Source organism: Benincasa hispida, chromosome 2 (genome assembly GCF_009727055.1).
Source record: "Benincasa hispida cultivar B227 chromosome 2, ASM972705v1, whole genome shotgun sequence".
Lineage (NCBI taxonomy): Eukaryota > Viridiplantae > Streptophyta > Magnoliopsida > Cucurbitales > Cucurbitaceae > Benincasa > Benincasa hispida.
Genome location: NC_052350.1, coordinates 28162228 through 28185395, shown reverse-complemented (window position 1 = coordinate 28185395; position 23168 = coordinate 28162228). Strand labels below are relative to the sequence as shown.

Here is a 23168-nt window from a genome sequence, read left to right as displayed (position 1 = left end):
CCATTGACTGCTCCATTACAACTATTCCAATCGTAATGATGTATTCTTCTATATATGGGTATAAATGTGTGATCTAAATCATAAATATGAAGCATCACAATCTAACAGTAGAGATATTCTTGTCACATATTTGGCCATTTAAAATTACAAAAATCCTCATTTTATCTCTCTCTTCAAATAATTACAAGTTTCAAGTCAAACAAACAATGTAAAAGATTATTTCATAGATTAGAATATTTTTAGTTTTATTTTCCTCTATACTAAAATAAAACTAAAAGAAATTAGTTGCATAGCACATATTATAAACAAAATTAGTTGCATAGCACATATTATAAACAAGTATGATAAAAGACTCATAGTCCAAAATATATATGGTATCATGAGAATGGAGGAAGGTAGTTTTGTTTTTATGAAGAAGAGTTGAAATGAAAAAAATTGAGAAGTGAATTGAATGCTTGGTGTGGATGAGGTATAGAAACACATACACATTAAGTATATTTCATTAATTAAGAGAACATAATTTGGAAGCCCAAAGTATAAAATATAAAACAATTATTTGATGATTGTAAGATATTAATGTGGATGGTGATTGAAGCTTAAATATTGGAATAGTACTACTAGCCCATTAGGTCATGGATCCAACCCTATGATCCATTTAATATTGTGGAGCCATCTTTTTGTTTTCCCCTTCTCTCTCTTTTTCTAGTTAAAAAAAAAAAAAAAAACATTTTTTTAATCTAAGTTCTTGATGTTTCTATCTCCATCACATGGAATTCCATGTGTCCTCCATGCTCATAAGATTTTTTTTTCTTTTTTTTAAAAAAAAAAAAAAAAAAAACCTTATGCTTCTTATTCACAGTTTCTATAGGGTAGTCTTTGACATTCTTAATAAAAATTTTGAATAACCAAAAATTAAGGTCTCATCTCATAACTATTTTATTCTTTTTTATTTTTGAAAACTGTGCTTATTTTCTCTCGATTTCTTTAACATGAATTTCTTTTTTTTAGAACTCGGCTTGAATTTTGAAAACACTCCCTAGAAGGAGATATTGATACAAATAGATTAAGTAGAAGTAATGTTAGGAAATTCAATTTTCAAAAGGAAAAAAACCAAAAAATGAATACCTATGATATGCAGTCTAAATAGTTACCAAGCCGAGTCTTAAGTATTATGAAATGGAACTAAACAATGTAATTATCTAAAAGCAGAAAGCCAAAGAGGAAGCTGATTTGAACAGAGTTTAATTATTATATGGCTGCCAAATGTTTGGATTAAGCGTATATGAAAAGTAAAAGTGAATGGATATATAATGCATTTTATTTAGCACAAAATGGTGCTGCAATAGCCTTCAAAATCTGCAACTTAGTTTTGGTCCTTGGTAGTTTAAAGAAAAGATTGAAAGAGATTTTGATCAGAATCATTGAAAAAAATGTAAATGAGTTTGATTGGAATTCAAATTCACTCTCCCTTCAATAATGGTGGATATGGGGCTGAGACTTAATCCTTGTAGGCTGGCAAATTTCCCATCTTTTAATGCAATGGGGACACTTGGAAATCTGTCAAAATTTATTATGGTTATTGGACTTGTGAGAAAAGAAGTGATGGGTATTCAAGACAGGAACTAGGAAGGACCCAGATGGGAGGAATTCATCAGGCCATCGTAATTATAACTATATATGCTTTCACTCAAAAAAAGTATTCGGTGAAACCACAATTTTCACTGTTGGATTATGAGAGAGAAGTATGATTATCAGGAGACATTCAGACTTTTTAATCCACGACTAACTGTTATTACGAGACAACTACAATGTGACGACTTCATTGAATAATTTATACTCAAACAGAGAACTAACTTTGCACCCTCCACCCAAAAAAGAAGAAAAGATCTTACCATTTTGTTAACAAAAATGGCTCTATTCAGGGGGGACCCAGAATCACTAATATTTTGGTTCTAGTTTCATTTGGGACCCTGTAGAAGATCTTAAATATCTGATTATCAGGGTCCCTTTTTTGATAGTAACTCACCAAGATCATTAACATCAACCATTGCACATTGCCCCTGTTCTTCATAGGAAGCTTCATGTTGTGGCGCCATATTAGAGATCATATATGACATAGGTATCTGAATCCGATCCCAGAGAATACGGTTTTTGAAGGTGGGTCTCCTCAAGTAAAGGACTGGATGGACCCCAGTGAGTGAAAAAATTTATTGCTTTGGATGGACTTGGTTGATGATGACCAAAAGAAAGAGTAATTCCTTCCATTATGGTCCTGAAAATGGCTTTCTACGTAGACGAGCAGCAGCAAGGCGAGATGGGGCGGTATGATTTGAAATCTCAAGTCTCACAGCCAAATGCAGAAGTTGAGGAAAGGAAATCACAAAGTTTCTACTGCAATATTGACAAATAATCGTAGTTTTGTTTCACTGGTCTGCTATACAGACGTGGAACAAGGATAAAGGATCTGGGATCGTATATACAAGAGTACTACCACGGTTGCAATCCATTTTCAAGGTCTTTGACATGATCCCCGTGAAGTTGAAAGAAATCCTTTGAGAAGCTGCAAAGGCAGAGAAGGTGAGTTATTTTGTACTGTGCAGTTAAACAGTTCCATGGATTTCTTCCAAATCTTCAACGAGGCACATTCAACATTATTATCTGAGTTTTATTTGGAAAACCCTGTTATACCAAATGGAATGGAGGGTCATGTGGAATAGGTCGTATTTCAAGGGTTTGGCATGCCAGAGGAAGTGCTTTTGTACTTTCCTGACTCGGAGTTGCATCTCGAGATATCTGTCTTTCGGTATTGAAAGCAGTATGTCTTGTAAGTTGGGAATGTCCTTTTCTGCAACAATCACTGAGAATGCTTCCCAATCCAACACCTCAAAAAATGGTGGCACAAAATTGTCCGATATAATCACAGGTACACACTCGTAAAAGATGGCTTCCACGACTCGAGGACTATTGACCTCGTAGCCCTTTGGACAGATGCAGTATTTGCTGCTCTTCATATGCTGAATGTAATTCATTTTGCTTGCAACACCAGGAGGCATTGGACCAAAGATCTTCATATCAGGGTTTTTGTCTTTCCAGTACTTCAGTAGGATTGGACGCACATAACCGTGCATATTTCCAGCATAGAAGGCAAGAATGTGCCTCTGTGAAGCAGGTTTTCCTCCAAGATCTCTAAGAGGATTCCTCATGGATCGTACATAAGTTTCTGGAAGAGACACATCTCTTCCAATTTTGAAGCCAACTGTTACATCAGCATTGCAAAGTGCTTTTATGCAGTGCTCCATGTGGTGCCTTGTTTCATAAGGAGCCTATAAGAGTCCAAAACATTATGTTAACTCTAGTGTATTGTTAATCTTGCGTGCCACCACAGGCACTTCATATGATCTATATGATTAGAAGGAACATTCTGACTGGGTTGAAATAAGTCATGAAAAATCCAGCACAACGTGATGTTCCACTTGACCATAATTCAAATGACGAGCAATTGCATCATAAGTATGCTACTGGAGGGACTAAGTGAATTCATATGTGAATGTTAGGTCATTCTACTCACTTGTTTTTCTAAAACTTACAAGCAGTTATGTAAATTAGTCCAAATTTGATAAGAACTTGTTGATAGAACAAAATAAGTGAAAAGTCGAGAGTTTCATGGAATGTACCCAATCATGGCATCCAACAAGAAAATGATCTGCTCCACCAGTTCTATTCCAGTATGGATATTTGGCTGCAATATGTTCTGCGTATTCCTTCAAAAATTGACGTAAATTTGTCCTATTATGAGAATTACGCACGTAGAGTGTGTACTCCAACATCCGAGAACTAAATGGCATATAAAACAGGTGAGCCTTTCGAGGATCCTTTACAACAAAACGCTTGTTTCCCTCCATCAGTTTCATAAACCATCCTTCTGAGGCATATAACCCCTTTAGTATTGGTTGATGAAAGATGGGCTTCTTTCCATCCCTATAGACATATATTTTGAGTGTGCGCTCCATGAGTTCATAACTCCTGAAATCACAGGGAAAAGGTTTGAATTGGACAAATAATGCGTGATTGACATTCTATTTAAATTTTAAAATAAAGGAAAAACTTGAGTGCATATGATCAGGTAGCTCATGAAGCAATAAATCAGCACAGTAAACCTATTGTATGCACTATTTCTCAGCAGACTCAAAATGTATTCCACTTAAATTTTAGATATGATACAAAATATTTAGATTTTGTAGGGAATATGCCACTGTGTACTTTATTTCTTAAATAATTATTCTGTTCATCCTAACACTTATCTTTTTATATTAATATTATGAACATGGCAGCATTGTTCGTGTTACTTATCATGAATGGAAAGAACGGCAGTGTCTGAGAGCATGAAAATAACTTCTAAAAGACATAAGTATACTAAGTGGATTGCAAAATATACAAACATCAAAAACAGTTTTGAGGATTTTTTTGGTTTTTTATGTGCCTCATTTAAGCCATGATTAAATTTGGCTGTTATGTTGAACAAAACTAACAAAGAGGCTTGTGGCATGTGTGCCACATGTAGAGATTCCACCAAAGCTAATGGCACAATTTGATTGGAGATAAGATACTACGAGGCCAAAAAAAAAGATAAAAAATAAAATAAAATAAAAGCATCCTTCAAAAGTCATTTTTAAAACATAACAGGGTGATATGCGGATAGAGAAAATCCCGCAGGATTGCATTTTCCAACTTATTTTCTTTAATACCAAACTGATAGACCATGGTTGTCCATGGAAATGTCATTTTAACAATGTGAATGATGCAATAGAATACTACTGTTGGCTTTACCTTTTAAACATGGAAACATTACGAAACAAAGGTGTATATAGTTCGGGGTCATTTATGGCAGAAGCTTGCTCAATCTGGGACCTGGCAGAAAAAATTTCCTGATCACGTAAAGAAGATCTCCTAGGTCTCTACATAAAACAGAATGAGGTTAAAACCGAGCATAATATATGATCATCAAACCAATAACTTAAAACAAACTCAAACATCCTACCATTGCACGTGATGATCTGCGATGACGCAATAAAATACGGTTCATCTCTTCAAGTGAAGTTACGCTCTTTGGTGGCATTTCACTCTTCATCTTCTTTCTTTTACCTACGCTTTTAGAATTAGTTTCTGAGACTGATGAGCTTATATTTGATATCAAGTGCTGTGAATGAGATGTGTTAACTGGTGAAGTTGAGATTTGTAGCATGAAGGTTGAAGAATTGAAAGCCACATCTGCATCCTCAGGCTTTTCTAATGATGAGGTTTTAAATTCTTCTAGCTCACCAAAATCCGAATCCATTTGACCAAACTCTTCTAACTCATTCTCTGAAGTGATAGTATCACTTGGTTTCACAACCTGCTGCTCCAAGGGGAATTCAAAACTTGTTTCCCCATCTACGTGAAGAATAGAATTATTTACACGATTCTTAGTGCCATATGATTCCAAATTACCATTTGTATCAACATTATTTCCAGATTCAAAACCAATATCATGATTTCCATTAAGAGACAATTCATAACCATCTCTAGAGCTTCCCTTCTCTTTTACATACTTCCCTTTGCCATTCAGCGTGCTATCACGTTGAAATCCTCTCTCAAGTATAAAATTATCAGTGTTCCCAATGGGAGTTGTTGAAACATTAGCCAAATCCAGAACCGTAAGAGGGTTCCGAACCGTTGTTAATTTGGCTGAAGTACTCCCCATGTAGATGTTATACTGATCATATTTCTGAATACCATCCTCAGGAAGTAAAGACCGAAGAGCATCCCCATAGGGAAGTAAAAGAGATTGAAATATGACATAAGTAAAAGCCACTACTCCCACCAAAAATAACCATCTTCGTGTTTCAATATGACATAGCTTGCAGAGAGGTAACAGATACTCCATAACAGGAAATTCAATGAGAACACAAATGTTGAAAACTCAGCATGTTAACTAATGAACTTCACAACCTAAGAAATCAAGCTCTGCACAATTAGGGAAAAACTATAATCATCACAATCTTGCAAAAAGAAAAGAAACCACTACAAGCCCATTTCTTGTTTGTAAGTATAGAGTATATCTACAAGAATTTGGCTAGAAGTTGGAGAGAAAAGCGATTAAGTTGAAGTTAATCTTACTTTACCAACCTTGGTTGAAGGAACTGGAGTGGGAAGCAGAATTTAGCTTTGAGAAAGCTTCTGTTAGCGACCGTCTCGTCTTGAACCCTAGTTAAACAATCTTGAGCTCCATTGATATTCATTACATTTTTCCTTCTGCTCCCGACAATGGCGATTTGAAGCAAAAAGGTAGTAGTTTAGTTGCAGCAGACACTTTGATTACTGGATTTTTCTCACCGGAAAAAGCCTTCTTTTTCTTTTTTTTTTTCTTTTCTCCTTCTTTTTGTTTATTTTCTTTTGAAAATAATTGTTTAGGTTAAAAGACATTTTTTTTTTCCCGAAAGTAACCAGTTGATTTAATCCCTATACTTTTAGTTTTGTAATAATTTAGTTATTTTATTTTCAAATTTATAACAATTTAATCCCTAACGTAAAAAAAAATCATTAAAATTAGATGTCACTTTTATTATTTTATGATGTAGAATTTGGATTTTATAAAAATATTGAATCTCTAATTAGTTTATAGATTTATTTATACAAGAAAACTCAATAAATCTTAATATTAATTACTACAATAAGGACTAAACTGTTACAAATTTTAAAGTTCAAAGACTAAATCGTTATATAATAAGGTTTAAGGAATAAATTGGTAAGTATAAGAGTTAAATTGTTACAAACCAAATTTCATGAACTAAATTGTTACTTCTTTGAAAGTTTAGAAACTAAAAGTGATTTTTAACCTAATTGTTCATTTTCATTTGAAAAGTTACTGTTTCCCGTTGATTCAACCAAAGGTGGAATTTTGGTTTTAACTTGCATCTTGCAACAATATAAGGACTATTTGGGACGTTGAGTTAAAATATGATGTCTGGAGTTCATACATTTGTGTTTAGGGTGCAGATTTATTTGGTCTGTATGTCTACATTTAGGATGCAAAGTTGAGTTTATATGTCTAGGGTATCTGATACGATTTTTTTAACTCTAAAATCTTCCACTTCAATGAATATCAATTTAATTCTTGTATTTTATATTTGGGAACGATTTAGTCATTATCATAATACTTAAATCCTTTTAGAAATCTAATCATTCCCTAAGACTTTGCTAAGCTTGGAGGGTGTAGGTCTAAGAGTAGTTTAGTTTGAATATGTCAATATCTATACCATTTGAGCTCGGCTCAATTTGGGAATATATCAATCTCTATTAAATATAAAATTAAAAGTTCAATGACTCATTAGATATTAGTAAAGTTTAGATACTTGTTATACCTCCACTTAAAAAAAACAAAACTTATCATGCCTAAAATTGAAAATTAAAAAAATATATATATTAGACACATATTTTAAAGTTAACAAAAAAACATGGTAACAAATAATCCTAAAATGTTTTCATCTTTTAGAACTAACACATTTTTAAAATAATTTTTCTCAATCTATCTTAAGCGAGATTGACAATCGAGATTTGAATAACAAAAATCAATTTTTTTCATTTTATCGATTAATTTGAGACAAATCTTATATCTTTTCAAAGTTTCTCCAAATTCAGTTATCTTTTCCAAATCTTTTATTAAATGCTAAAATATATATAAAAAAAAAAAAATCGAGGTTAATCTTAAGATTTCATCAAAAAAGCTAAAATATATAAAATTTTGATATTAATCATATCTGAGATTTCATCAGAAAAGCGCGAACGAAAGTTAATTTTTTTTAAAAGATCAAACTTTTGAGTGCTAGATCAGATAATTTTCCATACAATTTACCTTCCTTTTTTCCCTTAATTAATAGGCTAGCATAAGTTACTAGATTTTATATTAAAATGGAGCCCACATTTCTTAAATAATAATCATAAAGTTTAGCTTTACCGTAGAGCAATAATTTCATACCTATAAAAAAGTTCTTTCAATTGTCAATTTGGGTCCATAGCCCCAAATTGACTAATCGATGTCCACTGGAAATTAAAATGCACCGTTGAGGGGATAAATACAACTTTATTTAAATAAAACCATTTAACACATGATTTTTTTTAAAATTACTTATAATATTATTTATTTTTTCCAAGTTCAAAATTATTGTGGAGGTAAGAAATCAAACTTTCTATCTAAAAAGATAAAAAATAGTACTCAGAAATCCTACTTCTGCCTATAGTTTTTTTTTCAATATATTTTCAAAAACCAAAAAAAATTTTCAAAACCTGACTTTGTTTTCTAAATTTGGCTTAGAAAGTTTAAAAAAACTAAGACAAACAAAAAATTCCAATAACAGAAAACCAAAAATGAGATGACTATCAACACAAATCACATAAGTTTTATTCAAAATTAATTTATTAAAATAAAAATATGTGGAATACTGCAAAAAAAAAAAATACCCTATAAAAAGCTAAAGTGAGTTTAGTTTGGTAGAAATTGACATGACCTTTCTTTCTAGAGGTTGGAAGTTCGATCCCTATCCTACAATTGTACTAAACAAATATTATAAAACACACTATTCTTCCATGTTAAAGATAGCGCCCACACAGATACAATTCTTCAAATATGATGATAACGAAGTAAAATAAGCAAGAAATGGTATTAAAAGGCATAAAAGACTCGGAAGAAGGCAACCAGGTCCGGTTATTACAATTATAGTTCATATTCCAGTCTAATTCTTAGAAAGGATAAAGAAAATATAAAGCTGAATTATGATGAAAAAACTGAAAAAGTTGCACCAGTTGTTGAATTATTGTGTTTTGTCTACCAAGCTGCAGCAGTTGGATTGCACATGATAACGCATAATAACAGCTTCGATGAGCCATAGTCCTGAGAATGAATCGAACAGTTCTTATCAACTTTTGGTTGTGTCAGAGTCACAGGGCAAATTCTTTAAAACATCGCCTAAACATATTAAGATTGCTCATTGTTGTGGCAAGCCATAGAATCTCGAGGTTAGATATTTGAATCCTCCATATCAAATGTTGTGTTGAACTGTAAATAAAATGCATATATTCGAAGGTAATTGCTGAAAATAGGACCTGAAATCAAAAGGGGAGAAGGACTGACCTGAGCTTGACGATTCTAACTTCTTGTAGGGGGCAGTGGAAACGTATTGCTTAAGAAAATGAGGACTTTGATGTTCCTCGACCAAAAGTTGTTGCGCCTACCTTCTGCTCTAACCACAATCTGAACGAAGAGATTCAAGCCAAGCTTCATTCTATCAGGAAGGTGTATGATGTTATGGAAGCTCGGCATACTTGCACCACGTCCTTTGCCTCCCCTTTCACTTCACAGTTTTCTTATTCATAGCTATTTATGTGGCTTTCCGATACCCGAATCTGATGCTATGAATCATGTGGTTTTCATCTGAAAAACTCGATTATACCATACTGAGTGAAGGATCATATGAAACAAGTCATACTTCACTGGAATTTTGTGCCAAATGAAATGCTTTTGCACCATTTTCAGTCTTGCATGCATGCTAAGGTAGTCCTTCTCAGGAACTGAGAGCAGAATATTTCTCAAATTAGAGATCTCTTTCTCTTGAACAAATACAGAAAATGATTCCCAGTTCAAAACCTCAAAGAAAGGAGGCACATAATTATCTGATATGAAGACTGGAACACATGCGTTGAGAATGGCCTCAACCACTCTAGGAGTATGAACTTCATATCCCCTTGCACATATGCAATATTTACTATTCTTCATGAACTCCCTGTAGGCTCTTTTCCCTTCAACATCACGTGGCATTGGGCCGAAAATCTTCATGTCAGGTTCCCTATTTCCCCAAAAATGAAGCAATATTGGTCTAAGATAGCCGTGCATACCCCCAGCGAAGAAAGCCAATGTAGTTCTTTCTGAAGGAGGTTTTGCTCCAGTAGTTATATCAGGGTCCTTCGTCAAATGTATATTTGTAACTGGTAAGCTAGTGTCCTTGCCAATTTGAAAGCCTCTAGCAGCATTTGCATTGCAGAGAGCTCTGATGCAGTTCTTCATATGGTTTCTTGTGAGTTTGGTGGCCTGAAATTGAATGTTATGACAAAATAATAACTTGACTATTATAATAGAACACAATTCTATTCGTCTATTTTTTTAATCGACATTTGAAGAAGTTTACACATGTGGAAGAATTGATGCATGAGGGATTTTCAATGGTAATCTTAATAAATGGTTACAACTTATATATTTATAACAATTTAGGAGTTTAATTGTTACGATTTATAAGTCTTACACAATCAGACGAAATCGGAAGGAGGATGTAAATTGATACAGTTAAAAAAGTTCAAGGTTTTAATTGAACAACCCCAAAGTTCAGAGGTAATAAGTTGATTTTTTACATATGAAATAACTTCACTATTATCTGTGGAGCCTAAAAGATTGAGTAAAGATGACAGCACATTATAATAATGTTTAGTTTATTCAAATACTGAAATAAGGCATATCATCTATATTATGCTCAAGCCAGGGTTTCAGTCGTACAAAACAATGTCCACAGAAAACAAAGCAAACATGCCTCCGGGTACTTCAAATGATAACATGAAACATTCTGTATAGAATACTTACCCAGTCGTGACAAGCAACAAGAAAATGATCGGCACCTCCAGTTCTGTTCCAGAATTGGTGTTTGTTCCTAATTAAGTCAACATAGTTACCCAGATGTTCCTCTAGGTTGTTTCGATTCTTGGAATTTTGTTCAGAAAATGCACTCCTTAGTAACTGTGAACTGAAAGGTAAATAGAACAAGTGAGCCTTCTTGGGATCCCGCGTAACAAATTTTTTATTCTCCTTTATCAATTTCATAAACCATCCTTCTGAGGCATATATCCCTCTCATTCGAGGTTGGTGGAAAATAGGCTTTTCTCCTTCCTTGTAGATATAAACTTTAAGCAGTTTTTCCATCAAGTCATAACTCCTGCAAAGGGGAGTTTTAACTCTAAGCTAGCTGACATTGAAGACATAGGATCAACAAAGGCGATTGCTAACAATATTTTATGTGCAGATCATATGGCACAAAAGCTTCAATATGTTATAGGCCTTTTTGCAACTTCCTAATATTACTGTTGCTATGATTAGATGCCATGAAAGACAGCCATTATAACATGGAATTTAAAGTAAGAACAAGCGTATCAAGAAGTGTTGCTCAATAATAATAATAATAAGTAAATAGGTAAGACTTTGACAACAAGGATATGTGCATGACATAAATAGTGTAATTACATTACATGTAAAACTTATATCTCTATTTTATCCCACTGGGAAAATAAATCACATCCCGCATTAAAATATTATGGATTTATTCTATTAAGAAGAAACTTAAGGGAGACAAACATAAGCTAAAATCATAGACGTGTCTAGGCAACAAGAATAAAAAAGCAGCATTTGGGAAAGATTACCTCTTGAACATAGAAACATTTCGAAAAACAGAAGCAGCAATTCCTGGGCTGTTCATAATAGCAGTGGCTTTCTCAATCTCCAGTCTCGCATGTAGAAGCTCACGATCACGTGGGGAAGACCAATGACACTGTAGCTTCTACCACCAAGTAAAATTGCGGGTGCCAGTATTAGAGACCATTATTGTCAGTAACCTAATTGGAACCTTAAGTTGAAATCCATACCTTCAAACAAGAAGAATTATGACTTTGAGACAACAATGCATTCATTTGAGATATCGATATTGATGGCATCTCAAGACTCTTCAAAATTGATATGTCATACTGTGCAAGTCCATCCAAGGTAATGGAAACATTCTTCCCTTGTTCAGTCCTTATATCCTTTTTAATTATTTCCTCAGTTTTATTGAAATGGTCTTCTGGAACGGAAGATATATTTTGAGCAGAAGACAAGTCAGACTTTCTTGGATCAACAATCAATTCTTGGGATTGGTTTGAGACAATTGAAAGATTGTTTCTGATTTCACTCATATTTAATTTGTTGCTGTCTTTACCTCCAGCAACTCTCTTATAACTGTTGTCTAAAATTACTTCCTTCTTGAGGGGATTGTAACCAAACTCCACACTCCCACTCCTAACATCATTAACAACTGTAGAATTACCATTTGGCATTACCAAACCCTCTTCAAATGTTGCACCCTTCTCATATAACATGTTATTAGCACCATCTGACGTCAAACCAAATCCTCTTTCAACCTTCTTTTCAGCAACATAATCATTGCTTTCCTTCTTATTTTTGACACGAATGATAGCATCTGTGAAATGAACTTGTTTGAATCCAGTGATTTCAGAATGGTTCAAACTAGTGACATTTTGAAGACTCATAATGTTTGAGCTCTTAACATCAAGTGGTAGGAAAGATGTTTTTGCATAAGGATAAACGTAGCACTGGGAAACAATGAGAATTGGAATTATGATGCTCATTATAATAAGCAGCCACTGAATTTTGATACCATGAAACAAGTTTGTACAAATATGAATAGAAGCCATAGAAGACAAGAAACCTTGGGAATTGACCAATCTCTATAAAACAATCAAATAACTTGAACACACTGGGGAACAGAATTGACTAAAAATCATATCCACTTCAAGCAGTCATATATCATCATTTTGAGAACAACATCAACAACATTTTGAGAAGACATTTTCTCAGGAACTTCTCCATTGCAGACGAATTAAATGAAAATTACAGACATTCAAAATTGCAGCTAGAACATCAAGCCGAAAGAAGCTCTTACGGACAGAGAATTCGAAATTCCGAGTTTCACTGATCAAAACAGAAGAGAACTAAGTGACTGTTTACAAACATCAAGTGAAAGTTGGAGATTCAGCTTAGTTGAGATTTCTTTACCGGTGAAGCTTTCCCCGCTCAGTTCTACCAGCGATGTCGGCAGGCTTTTCTACTTTCAAGCTTCGACGGTACTGTCCGTACAACTGAGGTTTTTGTCGGGGATAGAAAAATGAGTGTAAAACTATACATATTCAAGTTGATTGATATCTATCATTTGTAGAAGTCTATCATTAATATTATCAAATTGATCTAAATTCATCGTTGATAAAAGGTTGGTAAAGGTCTATCCATATAATTTTTGTATTTTTTTATCGATTAAAATTTTTCTTTTTCTTTTTCTTTTTTCTATTTCTCTATTTCTCTATTTTTACTTTATTATTATTTTTTTTATTCCTCACCCACACCTAGAGATCCAATTTTGAGATCAATAGTACAAGTTATCAACAATGGAAAATTCTTTGATTAATGTGGAAACTATGCTTATGTGACCTTAGCTAGTTAATAATTCCAAGAACTTGGAGTCTTTTTGCTTATAACGACTTAGAGGATCCAAGTTCAAATTTTTTGGTGAGCATAATATCAAAAAATGTTGATGCAGAGGTATGCATTTAACCTGCAAGACAGAGAATCCCCGATTAAATAGAAAATGGGGGAGGGATCGAGGAAAAAAATTTTCTGTTGCTAAATAAGGACGGGGACGAGAAATATATTTTCCAATCCTAGCCCCATCCCGGTTATACATATCTAATTTTTATAAACTTTTAATATATATATATATATACACAAACTATTCCATTACTGACCAGAGGTGGATGCATCTAGGTGTGGACACGTGTGGTGGATGCATGGATACTTGACACATGGCAATTGAGAAACTCTATATGGGATAGAAATTATGTAAAAGAAAAGAATAACTGGGTATTGATGAGATTAAGTTTAATATAATGGAATTGTAGGAAATGATGAAGAAAACTATTGGAAAATTAAAGTAGTTTTTGAAAATATAAAATGCTAAAAAATATTGATATAAATAAAATAGTTATTCAAAATATAAAAATGTTAAGAACTTACTTGACTTTTGGGTTTTGGAATAACAAGACGGATGTATAGAATTGAAAAACCTTTATTAAATTTTACAGAGTACGGGTTCTTTTTCTCTCAAGGCAAAGCACTAAAAAAAACTAGGAAAAGACCTTTGCCTCTCGATCTATACTAAGCTTCCTTTATATACAAATGGGAAGCTTTTCATGCATTACATTAACAGGACACGTTGATAATTTACAATGACATGTTATCATGGATTGTATGACATGTTTTTACAGAAGATGACACTTTAAAATCTAAAATTTCATTTGTACAATCCTTTGACACAGTGACACATGTACAATACATTTATCTTCACATGCAATTTCAGAATTTTGTCTTCTACTGATTTGGATTGGTGGATTGAGTTGGGGTGTAAATGTGATGCATAAAACTTGCAAATTCGTTTTCATCCTCTTCTTCTTGAATGTTGGATGTATTTTCTTCTTGGTTGGTATTGGATTGAGACAAAATTTGTTGAAGGATAATGTTGAGTTCTTCTTCATTTGAATGTTGGATGTATTTTCTTCTTGGCTGGTATTGGATTGAGACGAAATTTGTTGAAGGATAATGTTGAGTTCTTCTTCATTTGATACTTGTGTCATTGCAGCCATCAATCTTGATTTCTGAGTCAAGAATTGTTGACTTTTTTTGTAGGTTTGGCTTCATATTGTGGGGATAGATAGAAAACAATTTTTCCACCACATTTTTGAAGCAACGGTCATGTTGAATTTGTCCCCACCATTTGATTATGTATGTTCAGGAAAGACAGGAGATTCCATTTGATTTTATGATTGAGTAATTCCAGCAAAAGATCTATGCCAAATGAAAATAATTTGAAAATGTAGAGTTAAGTTAAAAGAATTTGAGAGAATATTATTTGAAAAATATTTAAAACTTTCAAGAATTGAGTATGGCAGGATAGTCTCGTTAAGACCAAATATATTTCACCAATCATTAAACCATAATGAAAATTTTTGAATACATGTTTTGTCAAACATTATGAACCAGAAATGATTAAAATTGTTTAACCAAAACATATTGTACCAAACATTTTGATAATCGATGTACGAATAAGTTTGTAGAAGAAATTGATGAGAAAATCTTTTTTTGATATAAATACTTTGATTCCATTTGGTTGGAGTTAGGAAACGAAGAATCCTAACTTTTGAAAAGGCAATTCTATTGGGATCGTCTTTATTTCTGATTTCAATTGAGTCGATATCAACAAGAATAAATTCATAGAATCAATGAGTCTTTTGTGGATGACTTGGAAGAAAATGGAACGGAAATGTTTTTTGGATTGTTTCAGGAATTGAGTTACCTAGGAATTCTGACTCAAGAATTATAATATATGAAGTTTGGGTTTTATTATGGTAAGAAGTAATGGCTTGGACGTAATTGGTTGGAGGAGTGGATGACTCATCAGTTTTGATAGGAGAAAAGTTTATTGTCAAGGTCGAAGGTCTTGAAGGGATGGATGATCCCAAAATTTGAAATTTATTTGATAACGGTATTGTTTGGGAATTTTTTCCTTTTCGATCCTCCATTAATTGTGATCATTCTCCTTTGAGAAATTGAAACGCTTGAGAGTACGAGACTTTGGTTTGCGGAGGTATTGATCGTTATTGTTCTTGATCACGATCATTCTTTTCTTCTTTCTTGCAAGTAGAACTAATTCTTTCTTTTCTTTCTTTCTTTCACTCTTTTTTTCACTTTTTCCTTGAAGAAATTTTCTCGTAGGATAATCAGGATGGGAGTTTGTACTTCCTTTTATAGCTTCAATTTTGAAGTCAAAATAAGAAAGTATTGCTTGCCATCTGGCAAAATTTGTCGAGAAACCATATTTTTAAAATTCTTTTGTAAAATATTTGTAGCTGTTTTGTAATCAACAAGTGTTAAAAAGCTTTTATTGCTTAAATTACTTTGAAATTTGTTTGTACATACAACAATTGATAAAATTTTCTTTCTATGGTTGAATAATTTTTTGGAGATCTTAGCCAAATACCTGAATAATATCTAACTAGTTGTTTTTTTACTGCTGATGGATTGTTTGATAATGCCACAATATCTTATATCTGATATCTGTTTGTACAATGAGTATATATATATGTAATTATATATAACTTTTTATTTGATATGTTTATATCTTATCAAGTAGAGATTAAGATATATTGTTGTAATATTTAAATTTTAATTTTTAGAAATTATGAAAATTAAACATTCTAATCATATATTTGTCACATATGAGTGAGATATTTACCTATTCATATAAAAAATTTTGATTTAGTGATTTAAGTTTATTATTATTATTATTATTATTTTATAAAAAAATCTAGAAAAAATTCCCCAAGAACCCGATCCCCACGAATTCCCTGTGAGGAATCCCTGCCCCAATCCCTATGAGGAATTTCTTTCACGAGATGGGGAATGAAATGGATAGCAAGGACAGGGGACGGGGGATAGGGAAGTCATCCCTAGCCTCACCTCGTAGATATCTCTACTTTGATGTCTCCTAAATTCGGGCCTACTACGTGACAAACTTTTTTTAAACAAAAATACCTTTCAAAATATTTTTTCCCCTTTGAGATTGAAGGAGATGGATGTAGATGAGTGAAACCATATTAGTCCTCAAATTTAGATATTCAAATTCCCACTCCCTTTCAACTTAAAAGGGAAAAAAAATCAAATGAATAATTATAATATAGTAATTAACATTAACAAAGTAAAATAATAAGGTTTCCATAAAAGAAATAGAACTTAAAAGGAAAAAAAAAAAACTGAAATAAGGTAGAATCTTGAGTAACCAAACCAATTTCCTTCCATTATTCAAGATTTGTACATACAACATTCTGAACAAATATACTCCCAAGTAGCAAAATTATGTCACCTCAAATATCTATTTTATGGTTTATCTAAGGCGGCAAGGCGTGATCATATCAAATCTTTGAATGTGACAAAGAATGTTTGTTCTTGAAATGGTAATATATGAGTCAACTATATTTCTTCTGAGTTCAATGAGACCCCACCGTTTGAACTCCACTTTGCTGGCATGAAAAACCAAGTTGATTTTGACAAAGCATGCCAATACAAAATCTTTCAAGTTTCTACCACTTCATCTACTGTCTTCTTGATAGTTGAATCTACTTGTTCAATCCATAACCAAAATTTATCAATGTTAGTTGATTTTGATCTGAAACACTCTTGTGTACCATATTGAATGAAGGATCATATGAAATGTGTCATATTTCACAGGCTTTTCATGCCAGAGGAAATGCTGTCGCACCAGTTTCACTCTTGAATGCATTGTAAGGTAGTTCTCTTCTGGGATTGAGAGGAGAATGTTTCTCAAATTCGGTATCTCTCTCTCTTTAACAAATACCGAGAATGATTCCCAATTCAATACCTCGAAGAAGGGAGGAACGTAGTTATCTGAGACAATCACTGGGATGCACTCATTAAGAATCGCTTCAATCACTCGAGGAGTATGAACTTGGTAACCTCGAGCACATATGCAGTACTTGCTGTTCTTCATTTGCTCCATGTAGGCACTTTTCCCTTCGATACTATTCGGCATTGGGCCAACAATCATCATGTCAGGTTCTTTGTTTTCCCAATAGTGTAGAAGAATCGGCCGAAGATAACCATGCATGCTCCCTGCAAAGAAGGCCAACTTGGTCCTTTTGGAAGGAGGTTTCCTTCTGATGTCGTTTACGAGGTCTTCCATTGCATGTACAAATGTTACTGGTAAACTGGTGTCTTTTCCAATTTCGAAGTCTGCAGCAGCATTCGCGTTGCAGAGCGCTCTGATGCAATTCTTCACCAAACGCTTAGTGAGCTTGGGGGCCTGAAATTGATCATATCAGTTAAATAATAAAACTGCATCAGAAAAAAACATTACCATGGAATTGGTATTGCAAAGAAAATTATTTACTAGGATACTAAAATGACAAAACAGCAAGGCCAATAAGGGAAGGGAAATCATTTTCATCTAGGCTACTATTTGATTCACATAAGCATTACTATCACATAATGAACTGAAGCAAAATTTATATGAATAGTGAAAATTGAAGAAGGCAGAAAAGAGTAGTCACATTGCAGAAATAGTAGAACTTCAAACTAGATCGAGCTATTGCATTAGAGTGTCTACCCAGTCATGACAGGCAACTAGAAAATGGTCTGATCCTCCATTTCTGTTCCAGAAACGATACTTCTTCCCAATTACGTCAACATAGTTCTTGAGAAGTTTCTGCAGATCCCTCTTGTTGCGGAATTTATTTCCAAATGCAGATCTTAAGAACTGTGAACTGAAGGGCAAATAAAATAAATGGGCTTTCTCAGGGTCCTTCACAACAAACTTCTTGTTTTCTTCCAACAATTTCATAAACCATCCTTCTGAGGCATAAATTCCAGTCAATATAGGCTGATGGAAAACGGGTTTTTCTCCTTCCTCATATATATAGACTTTAAGCATTTTTTCCATCAACTCATAACTCCTGCAAAGATGACATGCTATAAGCTTCACCTTTGTAAATTGTGATTGGTATTTTGGTACGGTAACATGGAATGAGCAAAAATAATCCTACAAAGGTGTTATGTTCCACTCATAACACAAGTTAATTGAGATAAAGTAAAGCTTTGCAACTGGAAATAATTAAAAACCTTTCAAGACCAATACAAGACAGAGATTTAGGTAGAAATTTTCAGGGCATAGAGAACTTTTGATAGGAACAGAATAGTTGGCCTTTCTCTTTTAATTGCAAAATATATAACCCTAAAAAATGTTAACCTTTTGCTTCCTTTCCCCATAGAGAACCATATATTTAGGAGTAGTCTTCACTATTTTAAGTTCACGAAACCAAGTTCAATATAGGTGGCATTGAGCAGAATCAAGGATGCTTAACCACTACATTGTCTCCAACAAACAAAGGAATATGCAAGAAAAATTAAACAAAAAATATCTTGAGAAATTTAGCATTGGATTACCTCGTAAACATGGAAACGTTTCTGAACACAGAGGCACTAATTTCTGGAGTACTCCTTAACACAGAAGCATTTTCAATCTCCCGTCTTGCATAGTGTAGTTCTCGGTCGCGCTGGGATGTCGGTCTACATTGTGGCCTCTGCTACCAAACGCGACAAGTGAAAAGTTTAGAACTCCAGATGGTTTCAATTACTCAAATGCAGAACGTCGACATGTAATCCATACCTTCAAACAAGAAGACTTGTGAGCCCTTGATAACTTTGAGTATATTTGGGATATGGATATAAATGGCCCACTCAATGTTGATACGTCAGGCCTCATCGTTCTGTCATTCAAGACAACTGAACCATTCTTCACTAGCTCAATCCTATTATTGTTTTCTAATTCTTTCCTACTGTTTTTTACTCTCTCTTTTTGGCCAGAAGATGCATCTGGAGTCACAGAAACTTCAGAATATGTTTGATCGACATTTTGAATGCTATTGTTCATAGTTCCTTGGGATTGATTTGGAACAAACATAATTTGGTTTCTAATTTCACTCATCCCTGGATTGCTATTGGCTTTAGCTTCATCAGCTGTCATATTACTATCCTTTAAAACATCTCCCTTCATCAGGGGATTGTAACTTAGTTCTGCATTTGCGTCCCTTATAACAGTATCCTGTGTTTGATTACTATTTTCCAACATCAAACTCTCAAAAACAATCTTACCCTCCTTATTCAAGAATTCAGATGTCAAATCAACTACTTCTTCTCTTACTCTTTTATTAGTATCATAACCAAAATTTTCCTTTGTATCCAAGTTGTTAATACTCGTATCAATTGGATGAAATCTATAAAGTCCAGAATTGTTCAAATGAAAGACATTCTGAACCACCATAAAAGTTGAAGCCCTATCTCCAAACGATAGGGATAAATTTTTTGTATATTGAAACACAAAATATTGAAAAGCAAATAGAATCAGAAGTATCATAAATGTAATAATAAGCACCCTCCGGATCTCCATATTGCCAAAACCCGAATCAATTACCACATCAATATTCCAAATCCCATAATTGAAAGAAACATGTCTTAATTAAATCAGCCCTACGAGTACAAAAAGACACAAATTCCTCTGCCCCTCGATTCTTAAATAAAAAATCTCCATTCCATCAGATGATTACAATCAAGGAAAAAAGGATTATACGAATCTGTAAAGTGCTTTTCACCCGGGAAAAAGTAGGTGCAACGATTTTAGGAGGAGAATCTAGTCTAGATGATGACGAAAAGAAAGCCCGAGTCAGGACATCTTACGAGTTCGTTAATGGCGGAAAGTGGATGGGTTGGCCCGCCAATTTCAGAGCGATTGAAGCAGCAATCATTGCAAGCTTTTAACAGAGCAATCTGTGGGGCTGAGCTCAGATCAAAGTAGTGCAAGAATCAATCATTTCCAGTCGCAAATCTTGAATCATCCAGTTCATGGAGGTTGATTTTAACTTTTGATGAAAAAGGAATTTGTTCTCCTTTTTGTAATCATCCAATCAGGAAAAATTAAAAAAAAACAACAAAACAAAACAAAAGAAAAAATTGTTCCATCGAGTTTAAATTCACTTCTCCGTTTCAAGCGTTTGGTCGTAAAAACGAGGGTTGTTCGTGGATTCAGTTCGGTTAAAAAGATTTTTTTAGACTCAATCCAATTATTCGAGTTATAAATTTTTTTAATCTAAATAATCTTTATTAAAAAATAAATTCAACCCAATCTAATTTTAAAATATTTGAGTTAGATTGGTTCGAATTATTTGAATCATTTATTTAAAATTTTGTTCTAAGCAAAATATAAATATGTAAAAATTCAATTTAATTATTTTCATATATTAAATTAATATTAACAATTCAATTTCAATTAATATAGTAAAAAATTTCTTTCTAAAATGCAAAGAAACCACTTTTAAGAGTTGTTGAAAAATGAATTATTCAAAAAATATTGAAATTAAATAAAATGAAAATCAACATATGTATAAATAATTGTATTATAAGTAATAAAAAAAATATATTTTAAAGTTAATAATAAATTTGAGTTGGTTTGGGTTATATAAGGTGAATCCATGAACCAATCCAACCCATAAAATTTTTATTTATTTAAAATTCAATCTAACCCAAATGAGTTGATAACCCAACCCAAATCACATGGGTTGGGTTGAGTTGATCGATTTTTTTGGATCATCGAGTTTTTTTTAACACCCTTAGTCATGACTCATTCGATAACGACCAAAATGAAATCTGACTACTATTTACAAATTTAAATTTTATAATTTTTTTTTATCATCACAAAGTGAAATTACGGAATCGACTCCGATGGGTAACTCTTTTTTTTCCTCCACCTTTTGTGATTCATTAAGGTAATTCTCGTTCCTTTTTTTCCTTTTTAATTCACATCGCTGGATAGATTAAAGGAAAAGAAAATTCAACTAATAATGAGAGGAAATGACGAGAGTAAGAGTGAGTATCAACATGCATACCCAACGGGATGAGTCCATAATTTTACTTTGACAAAAAGTTGAGTTTTAAGAATATATGTTAGGTTTTATTTAGGACAAAATTGTATGAATGGCATCCATTTAAACAAGATCTAAATGAAATTCATTTTATAACTTTTTCCTTGCGTTATCACGAAGCAAAATTACGGAATCGATCCATTGTGTAAATGTGCTAATATTCAACCACCCTCGTTACTCATTGAATTATCTTTTCCTCCTGTTTTTCTACATTTTTCTAAGTTGTCCTTCCATTAAACACATCGAGTGGTGAGAAGCAAGTAATGAAGCGAGTAACGAGAATTAAAAAATTAATAAGAAAAAAAAATTACATTAATGAATCACAAAAAGAAAAAAAGAAAAAAGAAAAAAAAAATGAGTAGCAATTAGCGAGAATCAAGAGCGAGAGTTGAGTATTAACATGTGTGTATACAACGGGGTTGATTCCATAATTTGTAGGAATGTATCAGCAATAGCGGAAGCAACAATGATCATTTAAGCACTCTAATTCATTAATTTTGGCAAAATATAAAGCATGCTCTTATAGAAAATAAGTGAGTTTCATGACATACCTTTGTAGAACCTCTTCAAAGCTCGATCTCTAGCTGCAATCTTCTCTAAATCTTATTGCAGACCATCTCAAGATCTTCTCCACTATTCTCTCGGTGCTCTAAATTGAGTTGTGTGACTCAAAAAAAACTTGAATCAAGGGATTGAGAATTACTCACAGCAACAATCTGGTTGAAGAACTCTTTCTTCAGCATGAATTTTCTCTAAAATTCTCTCTTGATTACATGCCTAAAATTCATTCCAAACTCTTCAAATATTACAAATCATCATGCAAGGAAGAGAGTTACATGAGTTGCAGTTCATGCTTGGAGTAACACAAGGCAATAGTGATGACTTTGTATGAGCAAGTAGGAGATGGATAATGGAAAACCATGTTTTTGCATTTGTGTTTTGTTTTTTCAATTTTCCAATTTTATCTCAAAATCAAAATTTGATATTTAAAAACCATTTTGATTTTAAAACTAAAAAATTTATAGAATTAATTTCATAAATTATTTTTTAAATAAAACTAAATTAATTTATACACACATCCATCTTTATATATTTAAATCATATTTAAATATAAGTTCTCCTATTCCGTTTAATTCTCAAATTAAACATGTAATTATATCTCATATAATTACTAGTTTCCTTAATTATAATTTGAACGTTTCAAATTAACTTATCACGTTATTCTAGAGCTAGTCCATTTACGAGCTAGTAGGGGACCTCACGGACCTATCGATCATGGACTCCAACCATCCGAGATTAATTGGCTAAACTCATTAGACCAGATTAATCCTATTCCTTAACTAATGGTTCACTCCACTAAAGCCCATAGTTACTCTCGTAGATATATTATGTCCACATGATTTAACCATAATCAGCAATCAAGTTCCAACTCATTCTCTAAACAACTAGTTTGTGATCCAATCTCTAACTAATGGTTCAAGACCTTCAGTATTTGAGAGAACAATCTTTCTCCTATCCCTAAATTGGGTAGGCGTGAACTCCGTCTTGCACCCTATGTCCCCAGCTATTTATTAGATCTTACTCCTGGAATGGGAGTCTTATTAAGTCGGCATTGTTGAGCCAACCCTCACCTATGCAAATCTAAGGATAATCCCGAATAAACAGGAGTTCATAATTAGCTTAGTATTAAGATCGAGTTACCTAGGCCATCTAGGTGAAATAGTTAA

The 23168-nt window shown here is 33.1% G+C and overlaps 3 protein-coding genes across 9 annotated transcripts; all 3 read right to left on the bottom strand.

The window, feature by feature from the left end:
* Positions 1-1704: 1704 nt before the first annotated feature.
* On the bottom strand, positions 1705-6404 carry LOC120071137 (probable glycosyltransferase At5g03795). 3 transcript variants are annotated; one of them, XM_039023220.1, is made up of 5 exons: positions 6166-6404; positions 5039-5988; positions 4828-4955; positions 3675-4023; positions 1705-3323 (listed from the first exon to the last, which is right to left on the bottom strand). In XM_039023220.1, exons 2-5 carry the CDS (start codon positions 5921-5923, stop codon positions 2655-2657), a joined length of 2031 nt encoding a protein of 676 aa, XP_038879148.1. In that variant the 5' UTR covers positions 5924-5988; positions 6166-6404; the 3' UTR covers positions 1705-2654. The 3 variants fall into 3 exon arrangements, with proteins under 3 accessions (XP_038879148.1, XP_038879147.1, XP_038879145.1); XM_039023219.1 differs by having other exon boundaries at positions 5039-6003; positions 6157-6403; XM_039023217.1 differs by having other exon boundaries at positions 5039-6003; positions 6166-6403.
* A 2265-nt stretch (positions 6405-8669) lies between these two features.
* LOC120072268 (probable glycosyltransferase At3g07620) lies at positions 8670-12995 on the bottom strand. Of its 4 annotated transcripts, XM_039024706.1 has the most exons (6): positions 12902-12995; positions 11716-12817; positions 11494-11630; positions 10664-11012; positions 9167-10120; positions 8670-8926 (listed from the first exon to the last, which is right to left on the bottom strand). In XM_039024706.1, exons 2-5 carry the CDS (start codon positions 12538-12540, stop codon positions 9452-9454), a joined length of 1980 nt encoding a protein of 659 aa, XP_038880634.1. In that variant the 5' UTR covers positions 12541-12817; positions 12902-12995; the 3' UTR covers positions 8670-8926; positions 9167-9451. The 4 variants fall into 4 exon arrangements, with proteins under 4 accessions (XP_038880634.1, XP_038880633.1, XP_038880635.1 ...); XM_039024705.1 differs by having other exon boundaries at positions 11716-12994; XM_039024707.1 differs by having other exon boundaries at positions 11494-11627; positions 11716-12994.
* Positions 12996-16725: 3730 nt separating this feature from the next.
* LOC120072208 (probable glycosyltransferase At3g07620) lies at positions 16726-20458 on the bottom strand. Of its 2 annotated transcripts, XM_039024620.1 has the most exons (5): positions 20201-20458; positions 19134-19233; positions 18911-19047; positions 18075-18420; positions 16726-17771 (listed from the first exon to the last, which is right to left on the bottom strand). In XM_039024620.1, the coding sequence occupies exons 1-5, from the start codon at positions 20266-20268 to the stop codon at positions 17103-17105; spliced, it is 1320 nt and encodes a 439-aa protein (XP_038880548.1). In that variant the 5' UTR covers positions 20269-20458; the 3' UTR covers positions 16726-17102. The 2 variants fall into 2 exon arrangements, with proteins under 2 accessions (XP_038880548.1, XP_038880547.1); XM_039024619.1 differs by having other exon boundaries at positions 19134-20458.
* Positions 20459-23168: the final 2710 nt, after the last annotated feature.